At 50.4% G+C, this 14,745-nt stretch overlaps 1 protein-coding gene and 1 pseudogene across 1 annotated transcript in view; one reads left to right on the forward strand and one right to left on the reverse strand.

The window, feature by feature from the left end:
* Positions 1 to 1,860: 1,860 nt before the first annotated feature.
* LOC102491720 (mitochondrial pyruvate carrier 2 pseudogene) lies at positions 1,861 to 2,238 on the reverse strand (annotated as a pseudogene).
* Positions 2,239 to 6,237: 3,999 nt separating this feature from the next.
* CENPM (centromere protein M) overlaps positions 6,238 to 14,745 on the forward strand; it is a 14,129-nt gene continuing 5,621 nt past the window's right edge. The window contains exons 1-5 of the mRNA XM_006150717.3: positions 6,238 to 6,377; positions 6,817 to 6,896; positions 9,837 to 9,929; positions 12,391 to 12,470; positions 14,025 to 14,116. Of these exons, the coding sequence (XP_006150779.1) occupies positions 6,321 to 6,377; positions 6,817 to 6,896; positions 9,837 to 9,929; positions 12,391 to 12,470; positions 14,025 to 14,116 (402 nt within the window). The 5' untranslated portion in view covers positions 6,238 to 6,320. The remainder of the gene's footprint in view (positions 6,378 to 6,816; positions 6,897 to 9,836; positions 9,930 to 12,390; positions 12,471 to 14,024; positions 14,117 to 14,745) is intronic.

Genomic DNA, 14,745 nt, shown 5'->3' on the forward strand with positions numbered 1-14,745 from the left:
CCATTCAATGGTGAGCGGGGTGGGCTTTCTGGACTGCACCCATGCAATCCCTGACACTCAGCACCCTGAGGCATCTCCCCAAGACTCCCCAGAAGCCAATCTGAAACGCCAGCCCAGAGGCCTCCCGTGTTCCTGCCAGCTCTGGGTGTTTAGGGTCCCAGAATCTCCAGCTTGGGTCTGATCGTCCTGCCAGTCCCTACCCTTCACCACAGTGTGATCCTACCCACATGACAAACACCAGCTCACTGTCGGCGTCTCGGCCCCGGAGCTCAGCCCTGGTGAAGAGCAGCATGGGCTGGCCAAGGACTCCTAATGTCCCTTCATCTGGGCACCTGTTGCTCCTGGCTGCTGGCTGGGCGGGTGCCACCCACTGTGTGCCTTTGCTCCCGGTTATCTGCCTGCCTACCACCGAGAACTCCCTGAGGTCGGTGTCACCTCTGGTGCCTAGGCCCCCACACCCAGCACCTGGCCCAGATCGGGCACACGTTGATCAAACCACTCTCAGCTCAGCCCTCCCTGGCAAGTCCGGCCAGGATGCAGAGGCTCTCCAAGGGCCTCCCTCACTGGCCCTCCCTCCCCTCTCTAGCTCCATCCCCTCCCACTTTCTTCTCTCCATCTCTTTCAACCAGAGGTCTCCTTCCTATTCCTCAGACAAGCCGGGACTGCTCCCACTCGGGGTTTCCACTTGCCGCTCCTTCTTCACTCTTAGACGGCCTCCCTCACCAAATTCAGGCACCTGCTCACACATCACCTTCTCCGAGAGGCCTCCCTGACCTGAAGCCGCTTCCTCCCCTCCACCATCTCCCCCAGGCCACAGTAGTTCATCTTCACAGTGCTGCTGTTGCCTGCCATGGGGAATCAAAGTCTCATCTGTGCTGGGGACAGGAAGCCGTTTACTTCCTGCTTTGAGACAGTGTCACCTTCGGTAAGGATTTAGGTTAGACAGGCATGTGTGCCTCGCTCTCCCGGCATCACACCACGAGCACGTGGCTTCTCTCCCTCCGCCACGCTGAGGTGGTCAACGGTGTCTGCGTCATCTGTGTCCCCAGGGTGGGACCCTGAGTCCGGCTGTAGGAAATGATGAATGAATACCTGCTGAGAATGAATGTAAACTGATTTCATTCAACAAATCCTTATTGACCAGGTACGACATAGAGGCACTTTTTCGAGTGCTGGACACGCGTACTAATAGTCTCAGACGTCACGTATCTTACATCCTGGTAGGAGAGCCAGGCAATGAACAAGGAATTGTATAACTGTTTGGAAGAGTGGGGTGCCACGAACCCTGAGAATCCTTGCGTGTTCTTGCTGGGTGTGCCAAGAAAGCAAGACCATGGTGGCCATTACCCAGGCCTTTTTTTTGTTTGTTTCCAAGTTCAAATGTTTTAAAAGAGGCTGAGGTCGTTTTGCTAGCCAGCCCTCCACCCATCATTTCTCGCTCTCTTCAGCAATACTTCTCTTCACTTACGGCTTCTTAGCCACCTTGCTCTACATCAGCAGCGTCTCACCTCGGCCGGCCTGCGCCTCGCGTATACCAGTGTGCTCGTAGGTGGACACACTCTGGCTGGAACAGGAGGCAGAGGTACAGATGGGCAAGGATGGTTTATTATGGACAAATGGTAGAAAAGATGTTTTAACATTCGTAGGTCTAGTTCTTCAGGTCCTATGTATGGAGAGAAGTTATTGAAAGCTTGCTTAGTCTTTCTGCTGAATCAGGCACTAGCTACCAGACATAGCTAGGGGCCTTTGTGCGTTCTGGACGCTAGCACAGACGGCTCTGCCTTACCGATAACCGTGATGAACTAGCGATAGTCCCAGTGGGATAATCGTGTGTAGCTGTTCAGGCGATCAGGAACACTCCTACTGCTTTGCCTCAGCTTTTAGTTCTTGGTTGTATCTCCAAATGCGAAAGAGCTGGGGGGCTCCTGCAGCCCCCACAAAGAAATTAACAGCAGACTCCAATTTTTTGGAATAATTCCAAGTGAGTTATTGACCAAATAAGCCCTGTGGCCATCAGGACAGTGGACTGAGCCGTGGCGAGTTTTTCTGCAGGACCCGCCATGTCAGCCGGGCCGGCACACACCAGGCCCCCATTTCATAATTGGAGCCAGAAAAAAACTGTTCTGGGACCTGCCGGATGTTTGTACAGCGGCCTCAGCTTCTCGGGCAGCATCAGCTCCACTCTATCCATGAGGCGGTGGTAGGTGGCCCGCAGACGCAGGCGCCGGCGCCGGACATCCCAGCCTGGCAGACAAGAGGCAGCACCTCAGCCTCCACCCGCGGCAGCCTACCAGGGGCTTTGCCTGCCCACAGCCAGCCACTGGGCCAGCTCCCAGCCTCGCAGAGGGGCCGGACTCCATCTGTCCCACACCGGTCCGCCCGGCCCTGCCCTTCACTAGGCTCGAAGGCTGTGGGAGCAGCAGGTGCCCAGCCGGCGTCAGTGAGCCCGCCCAGCGCCCCTACACAGGCCATTTTGGGGGCTTGTGTTTGCAGCGAAGAATCTTTGAGGGACCAGGTAAGAGAACAGGTGTGCTCACCACGCACGATGAAAGCAGCGACTCCCATCCGTGTTCCTCTTCTGTAACGCCACCACGGACATCCACGATAGGCTCTCCTGGGAGCGTGCAGGGAACCCACACAAGCAAAGACGAAACTCTAGCTGCTGTTTTTACAAAGTAAATAAAGCCCTTTGTCTCCTACCTGCAGCTTTATGTTGTCTGCCAGCACCCGTGGACATAACCGGTTAGTTTATTAGTTTGAAAGTAGGGCAAAATCTCTGATGCTGTGCAGTTCGTGACAATGACATGTGAAGAGGAGATTAATGCTACAAGAAAATGGAGCAGAAACAGAAAAGGGGGATAGAAGGTATTGGTGGACTTGCCATTGTATTTATTTTATTGAGTTTGCTATAGGCATATGCACTCACTGGAAGAGGAGGGGTGTGAGAAATCACCCCGCACACATGTCTGGCATGATTATCAAGCCTCCAGGTCTGGGACTTGAACTGCTCAGTAGATCATGGGGATCCAGACACCTTAATCCTCATGCCACCTGCTGGCCCAGATCTGCTATTTCAGATAGGCTCGCTAAGAAAGGACCCTCGGACAACGAGGCACGGAGCTGAAACATGAACAAACAGCCATGAAACTGTTTAGAGTAACAGCATTTCAGCCAGAGGGAGCAGCAGAGGCACAGGCCCCGAGGTAGGAGCACACTTAGTATAGCCGAGGAACAGCCTGGTAGCCGGCATGGCTGGAGTGGGTGTTAGAGGGTGAAGAGCAGAGGATGAGGGACCAGCAGTTAGCGTAATGGCTATGTCGCTGGACTCCCACATAGTTGACTGCGGTTCGAGTCCTGGACCCGGTGGCTTAAACTCATGCCGGGTGCGTGTGTGTGCGTGCCCAAGATCCCAAGAGGGGAATGGAGGAGAAGGGATTGTGGCGTGGCCATCCCCCCTGGGGGGTGATTTCTCGCTTTCTATCTCTCTGTCTCTGTCTGTCTGGCGAGCGCACGCGCCCTATAGCAAAAACCTCTCCAAAAAAAAAAATTTTAAAAAAAAAGAGCAGAGGATGAGGCCAGAACACAGGGTCTTTTTTTTTTTTTTTTTTTTGAGAGACTTTCACTGTAGGGCGCGTGTGCTCGCCAGACAGACAGAGAGAGACATAGAGACAGAAAGCGAGAAATCACCCCCCAGGGGGGATGGTCATGCCACAATCCCTTCTCCTCCATTCTCCTCTCGGGATCTTGGGCACGCACGCACACGCGCTCGGCGTGAGTTTTAAGCCACCGGGTCCGGGACACGAACCACGGTCGACTACGTGGGAGTCCAGCGACATAGCCATTACGCTAACTGCTGGTTCCCAGAACACAGGGTCTTGAAGGTCTTGCAAGGTCATGTGAGGCAGCCCACTGAGATGGGAACCACTGGCATCTTTAGACCAGAGAAGTGTTCTGCTGATTTCCATTTTTAAAAAATAAACATTTAATTGCATTTATTATTCTTCAATTGGACCAGAGAGAGTGAGAAAGCAAGCCACCAGATCTGGGACTTGAACCATGGTCAGCCACGTGGGAGTCCAACACCTTAACCACCACACCACCTGCCAGCCCCCTGATTTCCATTTTAATAGACCGACTCTGATTGCTGTGTGGAAAATAGCCATATCCTTGCAGACCAGGGTGAAACCAGAGAACCAGGGAGAAGGTGTTACGACAGTCCAGATGACAGATGACAGTGGCTTGGTCTTGTCACAACAGTGGAAGTGACGGGAAGCAGTCAACTTCTGGATATATTATAGGAATCACTCAGCACTCGCTGAAGGTTGTGAAGAAGAGTCACAAATGACCCTGAGGTTTTGTTCTGAGCAGCTGTGAGGATGGAATTGGCTGCGATGGAGAAGACACAGAAGCGGAGGCCTGGAGGGAATCAGCAGTACTGTGAACAGCGTGAATGAATGAATCCCTAGAAACCTTTTTCTGGACTGGGACAGAAGGCCTGCCCAGCCAGGATCTAGCTGCCTGGGGCCAGTTCTGGATGGCCCTCTCAGAAAAGGAGGTTGAGGGAGAAACAGTTAATGTTCCCCAAATACCACAGGGATAAAAAAGGGTCACCTCAGTGTCTTGCTGGTGCCTTAGATATTTTAATTACGAAGGCACAGCTAAAACTCCCAGGTGCTTTAGATATTCTTTCTCCCCCTCCCTTTTCTCTTCCCAAGTTATCAATAGTTGGTCCTTTCTTGGGACCAACAGATGACATAATGGTTACTATTCCCACGTAGTTGACTACAGTTCGAATCTCAGATCCGGTGGCTTAAAACTCACGTTAAAACACATACCGGGTGAGTGCTTGCCCACCAAGATCCTGAGAGAAGAATGGAGGCGAGGAATTGCAGTGTGGCCATGCCCCATGGAGGGGGGGTGATTATGCCCCCTGAGGAAGATTATTTCTTGCTTTCTGTCTGTCTTCCCCCCCCCCGGGGGGGGGTTATCCTCTCTGTCCCTCCAGCAAGTGCATGTACCCTATACCCAAATCTCTTACAAATTAAAAAAAAAAAAGTTGGTCCTTTCTAGACTTCACTGTAGATAGCTGACCACGTATCTCCTAAGTTTTGTCTTCAGACATAAAGATCGTAACATCCATCCATCAACAGCACGGCGGAACCAGTCCGGTGAACAGGGCGATCGAAGGATCTGCACAGAGGATAAAGAGACAGACACAAAAGCATGAGACGAGGGGACTCAGAACCTCAAGGGTTCAGAGTCCAGGCGCTTTATTTTGCAGACTATTTATACCACCTTAAGCAGGGAGTGGGGTGAATGTTTCCATATGCTACAGTGAGAAACAGCAGGCTCTTAAAGAAAAATTAACTCGTGCAGGGCATTATTGCTACCTGGGACAAACGGTCCTTATGGCTCTTGGCAGGGACATGGTAGACATTCTTTCCTGCTGGGTCTGTCCTGAGACTAACGACCCGCATAGTTTTCCATGCCGCCCTCAGTCCAGTGTTCCCAACGTCCTGCTCCAAGACTGTCCCAGTTGGCTGTTACGTGATATGTTTCTGCATTCGATCTTATTTTTCTCTTGTTTACATCCTTGTTCTACTCTATGTTCCCAGCACACCAAAACTAAAGACAGGATACATGGCAGGCTACAGTAGCCAGATATGACATCTAGAGATGACAATGAAGCAGCCCAGTGTGTCCCAGGATCACCCTAATTGCCCTACCACATAACCCCCTTTCCTTAAGTCCCAATAAAAGCTCCTGGCCCTCACCCTTTGGGGCCAGTGCAATTCCCTGTATCTGGCCCCTTTCTGCTATCAGAAAGTGAGTAAATTCTTTTCTGCCCTCTTTTCTTTCTGAGTTTGAATTCTTTCACAGCCTGTGACCAGGACTACCCAAACATATTGCAGAGATCACCCTAACAGAGGGCAGCAATGGTTTAGTTGGTAAGGGGGCCAGATCCCTTGGCTGAGTGCGGTTGCAAACCCAACCCCACAGTTGGAAAAACACCCCAGGCCCATAAGCCTGTGTGCCCCAACCCAAATCCCAACAGGATAGAGAAATAGAGAAGAGATTGCAGCGAGACCACATCCCATTGGGAGGTGCTTTCTCTCTGTCTCTCCCTGTCAAGCGCTGGTGTCCTCAGGCCAAATATTTTTTCTAAAGGAGGCAGGGGTTCCTTTAAGATAACCCCGCCCACCCACAAAGCCCCGCCCCAAAGGGACCCTGTACTTTGCCGCCGTGCTAAGGGGCGGGACTCCTGGCGGTTTGAAAGTCGCGCGCGCACTTCGGTAGTGACTTTTCCGCTTGCAACTGGGATGTCGGTGTTGCGGCCTCTGGACAAGCTACCTGGTCTGAACACGGCCACTGTCTTGGTAAGTGCCAGCGGCCCCGCTCTGACCCTCGGCCGCTCAGGCCTCTGCGTTCCCGGAGCTGCCCGCGCGCGCTATTCCGGTGGAGGAGGGAGGCGGGAGAAGCAAATCCTGAACCAATCGAAGTGGTCGTTCTGTTAGGCGGAGTGACACACCCACCAATCGGTGCGTGGCGAGCTCTTTCCCAGCCTCTGATTGGTGGAGTTGGGGCGGGGTGTCCGGGTTGAGGTGCGCGTCCCGGCGTGGTCTTGGTTTTCTCACTGGGCAGGATCCCTCCGGGCGAGACTAGGACGATCGGGCAGGGCGGGTGCATAGTAAGCGCGGTGCCGACGGGCCTGGAGCGGGTCCGCTCTGGTCCCCCGGGGAGTGGCTCTGAGTGCCAGGCACTGCAGAGGGACTGCTATGCCCAGGCCCCAGCCAGTCTCCCTCTCTCTCTGAGCAGCTGGTGGGTACGGAGGATGCTCTTCTGCAGCAACTGGCGGACTCAGTGCTCCAGGGGGACTGCGCCTCCGAGCTGAGGGTGTAAGTACCGAGGTTGTGGCCTGACCTGGCTGGGGGATGAGAGGAGGCGGGCGGGGGAGCGCCGAGATCCATCGCAGGTTGGACGTGTTGGCCAGCTCCCTGAGCCCCTTTCTGTTGCATAAATCCTGGTACCGCATTTTAAAGAACCTCGAAGTGTAATCTTTTTCCTCTAAATAAAGACTGTTCATAGTAGGTCTGTCTGCTTCACCTCCCTCATCAGGCTCCCAGGCTACGTTACCTCGGACACAATAACCAACTGTCTAAAACCCATAGCTCAGAAATGGAAAGCTTTTTGGTGTTTTGTTTTGTTTTGTTTTTGCTATAGGGCAGACACACTAGCCAGAGAGAAAGTGAGAGAGCACCGTCCAAGGGGAATGGCCAACTGCAGTCCCTTCTCTAGTCTCCTCTTGAGATATTTACAAGCTGGCACATGAGCTGGGCATGTTTTTCAATCCACCAGGTCTAGGACTCCAACCATGCAGCTGGTTATGTGGGAAGCCAGCTGCCATAACCAGGAAAGGATTTTCCTTTTTTAAGAGAGATTTTTGCTATAGGACACCTGCCTTGCCAGACAGAAATCAAGAAGTCATCCCCCACCCGATGGCCATGCCTCAGTCCCTTCTTGTCCAGTCTCCGGATTTTGGACACACACGCACACGTGCCCGTGTGTTTTAAGCTGCCGGTCCAGGACTCAAACCACAGTGGACTGGGGCAGACAGGTGACATGATGGTTAAGGGCGCTGGACTTCTACATGGCCGACCATGGTTGGAGTTCCTGATCTGGTGACTTGCTTTCTCGCTGTCTCTCTCTCTTTCTGTCCCTCTCTGGACAAGTTAAACTAAATAATAAATAATTAAAGTTAAATAAAATAATTCTTTTTTTAAAAAAGCCTGCAGTTGACTACATGAGAGTCCAGTGACATAACCATTACACCATCTGCTGTTACCCTGGGAAAGGATTCTTAAAAATTTACTTTAGTTGGGGCTGTCAGGTAACATGGTGGTGAAGGTACTGGACTCCCACACGGCTGACTGTGGTTCAAGTACTGCACCTGGTGGCTTGCTTTCTCACTTTTTCTCCCTCTCTTCCTCTCTTTCTCCCTCTCTCTCTCTCTCTCTGTCCCTCTCTAGTCAAATCAAAGTAAATAAATAAATAAAATTAAATAAAAATAATTCTTTAAAAAAAAAATCCCTTATGGGGGGGGGAAATCCCTTGGTGCCAGCAGGTGGCATGGTGGTTAAGGTGTAGACTTCCATATGTTCGACCATGGTTTGAGTCCTGGACCTGGTGGTTTGCTTTCTCACTTTCCCTCTCTATCTTTCTCTGGTCAAATTAAAAAGTAATAATAAGAAATAAAATAAAATAAAAAATCATTCTTTCATTAAAAAAAAGAAAGAAACAATCCTTCAGGGCCAGCAGGTGGCGTGGTGGTTTAGATGCTAGATGTGACAAAGCCAACTCTCAGGTTCGAGTCTGGACCTGGCAGCTTGAAAAATGTGCCAGGTGCATGTGCATGTGTGTGCAAAATCCCAAAAGGAATTGAATGAAGGAAAAGAGATTACAGGGTGGCCATCCCTCTTGGGTGACTTCTCACTTTTCCTTTCTCCATATCTGTTTCCAGTGAGTGTACATGTGCCTTATGGCAAAAAATTTTTTAAAGAATTATTTTATTTATTCATTCATTTATTTTAATTTGACCAAAGAGAGAGAGAGAGAGAGAGAGAGAGAGAAAGTGTGAAAGCAAGCCGCCAGATCCAGGACTTGAACCATGGTCAGCCATGTGGGTGGGAGTGTCCAGCACCTTAACCACCATGCCACCTGTTGGTCCCGGCAAAAAAAAATTTTTTAAGAATTATTTACTTATTTAATTCCATTTGTTTTGTTTTTTTTTTTTTTCTTTTCTGTTTGTTTGTTTGACCAGAGAAAGAGAGAGAGAGAGAAAAGGAAAGTGAGAAACCAAGTTACCAGGTCCAGGACTTGAACCAAGGTCAGCCATGTGGGAATCCAGCACTCCTAACCATCATGCCACCTGCTGGCCCTCTATGCCAAAAATCTTTTTGTTGTTGTTGTTGTTTTTGTTTTTTAAAAAAGGAAAAAAAAAAAAAGAATCCCTTATTGGGCCAGCCAGGTGGCATGGTGATTAAGGAAGTTGGATCCCACACCGCCAACCAGCCATGTGGGAATCCAGCACTCCTAACCATCATGCCACCTGCTGGCCCTCTATGCCAAAAATCTTTTTGTTGTTGTTGTTGTTTTTGTTTTTTAAAAAAGGAAAAAAAAAAAAAGAATCCCTTATTGGGCCAGCCAGGTGGCATGGTGATTAAGGAAGTTGGATCCCACACCGCCAACTATGCAGTTAAAGTCCCAGACCCAGTGGCTTGAAAATCAGGCCAGGCACATGTGCGTGTGTGTGTGTGTGTGTGCATGCCCAAAATCTGCAGAGGAATTGAATGGAGGAGAAGGGATTGTGGTGTGGCCATCCCCCCAGGGGATGATTTCTCACTTTCCCTTTCTCTCTTGGTGATTATTTGACAATGAGAAACCAAGTCCAGGTGAGAATGACTTGCCCAAGGTCACTTAGGAACTGGGACTGAGTCTATATCTCTTTTCCTCCAAGGGTTCAATCTTACCCCCAAAACTTCCTTGTGAGCCTGGTCTTTCCTCATCACGCAGTGTAGTTGGCCAGCCCTCTGCCATCTTATATCCAACCTCTCTCGCCAAGGTGGTTACTAAGCTTTGGAGCCCCTTCCCGGCAGAGGGAACCGGAAGTGATCTGGACAGGACCAGCTCTGAGCTCACCCAAGGAGTCTTGCCACAAGAGTGTCGGATGAGTATGTGAGGAGCCCTCGACAGCCTCTTCCCCTGTGAAGGACAGTATGCAACTGATGACCGTGAGGAGGGTAGGCATGTCATTAGTCATGCAATTTCTTGTTTTTCAGCCACTTGGCAAGGACCCTCCCCCTGCCCTCCAGTGTGAATCGGCCCCGAATTGACCTGATCGTGTTTGTGATTAATCTTCACAGTAGATACAGGTGAGAGCCGGAGCTGTCGGCTCAGGCAGACCTGGCCTGGGAGTGGGTTGCATTGGGAGCTCACTTGTGATGTAGAGAAGAGACAAGGAGAGGCCACGTACAGTCAACTAGAGGGTGAGGAGGGAAGAGCCAATGATCATACACAATGTTAAAAGACACTGATGGGGTAAGCCCATGATGTGAGGGTTAAGGCAGCTAGGTCTCACAAGGCCGACTGTGGTTCAAGTCCCTGACCTGGTGTGAAAATCACACTATGCATGCATGCCTAAAAACCCAAAAGAACAGAGAAACCGGAGGAAAAGGGATTGTGACATGACCATTCCCCATGGGGGTGATTTCTCACTTTCCCTCTCTGTCTCTGTCTCCCTGGTGAGCAAACACACCTTATTTCATATTTGAAAATAAATAAATAAGTAAACAGAGACATTGGTACGTCCTGACAGTGTCAGCTGTTCCTTGAGCTAATGCTCTCTGAGGCCTTTTCTGCACCCCTGAGAGCAGGCACAGACTTGCATGAAACAGACCCTTGTCCTCAAGATGCTGCTAGCCCACCTGCGGAGGAGCTGGACTGAGTGACCGTTGCAACACCTGGGGTATGACTGCACAGAGCTGCGGCAAGCCCACAAAAGGCCTCCGGTGGCCAGGACTTAAGCATGGAAGGCCAGGGCAGACTCGCCAGTGGGAGTAACATCTGAACTGAGACCCGAGCGATGAGAAGTTAGGCAGGTGAAGATGTGAGTGAGTCCCTCCTGGAGGGCCGCTGAGGGTAGGCAGGGCTCAGGATCCAGCAGAGGCCAAGACAGATTGCTGGTCACGTGGACCCAGTGGCTTAAACTCACACCGGGTGCGTCTGTGTGCATGCCCAAGATCACGAGAGGAGAATGGAGGAGAAGGAATTGCAGCATGGCCATCCCCCCCCGGGGGGGGGTGATTTCTCACTTTCTGTCTCTGTCTCTGGCGAGCACACACGCCCTAAAGCAAAAACCTCTAAAAAAATTTATTTAACTTTATTTATTTTAATTATTATTATTTTAAAAATTTTTACTTATTCATTCATTTATTTTTAATTTGACAGAAAGAGACACAGAGGCAGAGAGAAAGAGGGGAGAAGTGAGAAAGCAAGGCATCAGGTCCAGGACTTGAACCATGGTCAGCCATGTGGGAGTGTCCATCACCTTAACCACCATGCCACCTGCTGGTCCCGACCATGATGACTTTTGACCAAGAGACAACCGATTCCTTCATCAGCCCTTGGACACCAGTGAATGAAAGGCTGGTGGTCGGTCAGAGGATCCCTTGTTTGGAGAGGGAAAAGATCTTTTCCTTTAATTGGCTAGAGGGCATTTGTGTGCACCAGAGAGAGACAGAGAGACACAGGGGGCAGTGAGAAAGCACCCCACAGCACCCCACCACCCCCATGGGAGATGGTCATGCCACACAATCCCTTCTCTTTCATTTCTCCTTTTGGGAGTTTGTGTGTGCATGCACATGTGCCCAGCATATTTTAAAAATCATTTATTTATTTATTTACTTTTATTTGCTATTATTTTTTTAATTTGACCAGTCAGAGACAGAGAGAGAGAGCGAAAGGAAAAGCGCGAATGCAAGCCACCAAGTCCAGGACTTGAACTGCGGTTGGCCACACGGGAATCCAGCACCTTTAGCCACCACTCCACCTGCCAGCCCCAACCCAGTGTATTTTTTAAGCTGCCGGGTTCGGGACTTGAACTATGTGTTTGGCCAAGTGGTATCCAGCTGCCTTAACCATCATGCCACCAGCTGGCCCTCTATAAAAGGTGTTTAATGGGAAGATTATGCGTTAGAGAATGTTCATACTGCGCTCTTCGGAACAGTGAACACTGGAGATCACGTAGACCCCCATCCCTGGGAAAATACCCACTGAGGTATGCTGTGCACCCTTCCAAATCCTGTGACAGATCCCTATATACCGATAAGGGTGTGACAGTATTTGGGACCCGACTGCATGCTTAAACATACCACAGTCTGTTTGCATCCGAAACAAATTCTAGGAGAATAAAGCCCCAAACTACTGGCAGGTGTTTCCTCTGAGGAGCTAGAGTCAAGGGTGGTGCAAAGAAAGGGGACTTTATGTACGCGGCCATATTTCCTATTTGTTTATTTCATAAACATAATTCGCTTTATAATTAAAAGTACTCTAAAACAAAAAACTAGAGTTGGGCACAGTGATGCACACCTGTAATCCTAGCTACTCAGGAGGATGAGGCAGGAAGACCATGAGTTCGAGTCCAGCCCAAGCAACATAGCAACATCGCCTCCGGGGTGGGGGTGGGGGGTTAAAGGACAAGATATCCTTCCAGGACTGTTTCCTCTTACCTTTCTAATTCTCGGGCCGCGCTGGGACCAGGAGAGCAGGACTTCCGCTTCCTCTGCTATAAAGTTCTGTCCTCTGGTTTGTTTTCTTCCTCCATTCTCACTACAGCCTGCAGAGCATAGAGGAGTCCCTGCACCATGTCGATGCCAGCTTCTTCCTGGGGAAGGTGTGCTTCCTTGTCACAGGGGGTAAGTGTGACCCTCACCTGCCACTGCCCAGCCCCAACCGAGGGAGAGCCATGGCGGTTGCGGGCGCGGGCTTTGGAATCGACCTATCCTCAGTCTTTGTAGAAGGGAATCTGAGCAGGTAGTTCTGTTGCTTGAAGCCTAATGGCTCCTGTGGCTTTGAGAGTAAAATCCAAGCTCCTCTAAAAACAAAGTACTTCAAAGTTTGGCCTCTGCCTTGTCTGGTCCCAGCTCCTATGCTGACATTCCTTAGGGCAGTTGATAGTGCTCTGAAAAAGTCCTGCTGTTCCCGAGACTGTAATATTAACAGTAGACACAATAATAACTGATCTCTATGGAGCTCACACTGAGCACAAGGCACTGTGGTTGCTTTGTTTCTTATGTCACATTGATCCGGTCTTTAAATTTGCTATACAGCACATGACTCACTGGACAGAGGAGAGGGAGAGTGAGAAAGCACTCCCCGGAGGGGATGGCCATACCATAATGCCTTCTCCTCCATCTCTCCCTCCCTTGGGATGTTGGATGTTGGATGTCATACGTGCCCAGCATGATTTTCTTTTTTAAGAATTATTTATTTGCTTAATTACCATTTGTTGTTATTTTTATTATTATATTTTAATTTGACCAGAGAGAGACAGAGAGAAAGGGAAAGTGAGAAAGCAAGTCACCAGGTTCTGGACCCAAACTGCAGGCAGCCATGTGGGAATCCAGTGCCTTTAACCACCATGCCACCTGCTGGCCCCACCCAGCATGATTTTTTTTTTTTTTTTTGAGAGATTTTCACTATAGGGCGCGTGCGCTCGCCAGACAGAGAGAGAGAGAGACATAGAGACAGAAAGCGAGAGATCATCCCCCAGGGGGGATGGTCACGCTGCAATCCCTTCTCCTCCATTCTCCTCTCAGGATCTTGGGCACGCATGCACACGCACTCAGCGTGAGTTTTAAGCCACCGGGTCTGGGATGCGAACCGTGGTCGACTATGTAGGAGTCCAGTGACATAGCCATTATGCTAACTGCTGGTTCCCCCCAGCATGATTTTCAAGCCACTGGATCTAGGACTTGAACTACGCAGTCAGCTATGTGGGATCCAGCTGCCCTAACCACTAGGCTACAGACTGGCTCTACCGTCCTCATTCTGTGCATTAGTAGGTTCATACTATCTGTGGAGCCTCCTCTCAAAGCCTTCAGTCTTGTTATCTGATGTGCTAATCTAGACTGTCCAGAGAAGAAGGAACCCCACTGACTTGTAAGACACTGAGACCCAAGGGGCGTGAATTAGCACGTGTCACATAATGACATTTCGGTCACTGACCACAATATGACGGTAGCCTCCTAAGACTGGGACAGGCTACACCACCTAGGTCTGTGTAGAGAAGGCGTGGCCGTGCAGCTCGCGTAGCACATGTGATGTCCGCACAGAGAACAATGGCCCAGCAGCCCCTTTCTTAGAACTTCCCTCATCACTCAGTGACGCGTGACTGCTGTGCCCGGTACTTCCTGGTGACAGCCATGAGGTGGAGATGACAGCTTATGACACTCACGGTTTCTCTGCAGCTGGGCGGGAGAGCCACTGCAGTATCCACCGGAACACTGTTGTGAAGCTGGCCCAGACCTACCGAAGCCCCCTGCTCTACTGTGACCTGGAGGTGAGGACCCCGATCCCGGTGGCTGACGTTACGCTCGGTGCAGGGAAGGGGCATTCAGACACAGCGGGCAACCAGGGGTGTTTAGTGAACGGCCAGCCAGTCTCTGTGCAATAGAGGAGACACAAGAGCCTGGTTTGAATCCTGGCTTTCTGCTCACTGGCTGTGCCCTTGGGTGGGCCACCCTAAGCTGTGGGGTACCCAAGTATAAAGTGGGGGTGATATGCATTCATCTAGAGTCTTTCTCTCTCTCTCTCTTTTTTATTTTTTCTTTTTAGGAGAAGTTTTTGCTATAGGGCATGTGTGCTCACCAGAAAGAGAGACAGAAAGCAAGAAATCACCCCCCAGGGGGAATGGCCACACCTCAGTCCCTTCTCTTCCATTCTCCTCTCAGGATCTTGGGCACGCACGCACATGTGCCCGGCATGAGTTTAAGCCACTGGGTCCAGGACTCCAACCGCAGTCGACTATGTGGAAGTCCAGATATGTAGCCATTACGCCAACTGCTGGTCCCTTTTTTTCTCTTTTTTTTTTTTTCTTTTTCTGGTTATTTTTAATATCCTTGTTTTACAGATAAGGGAACCGAGTTAGAGAGGTAGATGACTAGGATGGTGGCATAGAGCTAGAGAGAT

The sequence above is a fragment of the Tupaia chinensis genome, unplaced genomic scaffold (assembly GCF_000334495.1).
Source record: "Tupaia chinensis unplaced genomic scaffold, TupChi_1.0 Scaffold000294_5, whole genome shotgun sequence".
Taxonomy (NCBI): Eukaryota; Metazoa; Chordata; class Mammalia; order Scandentia; family Tupaiidae; genus Tupaia; species Tupaia belangeri.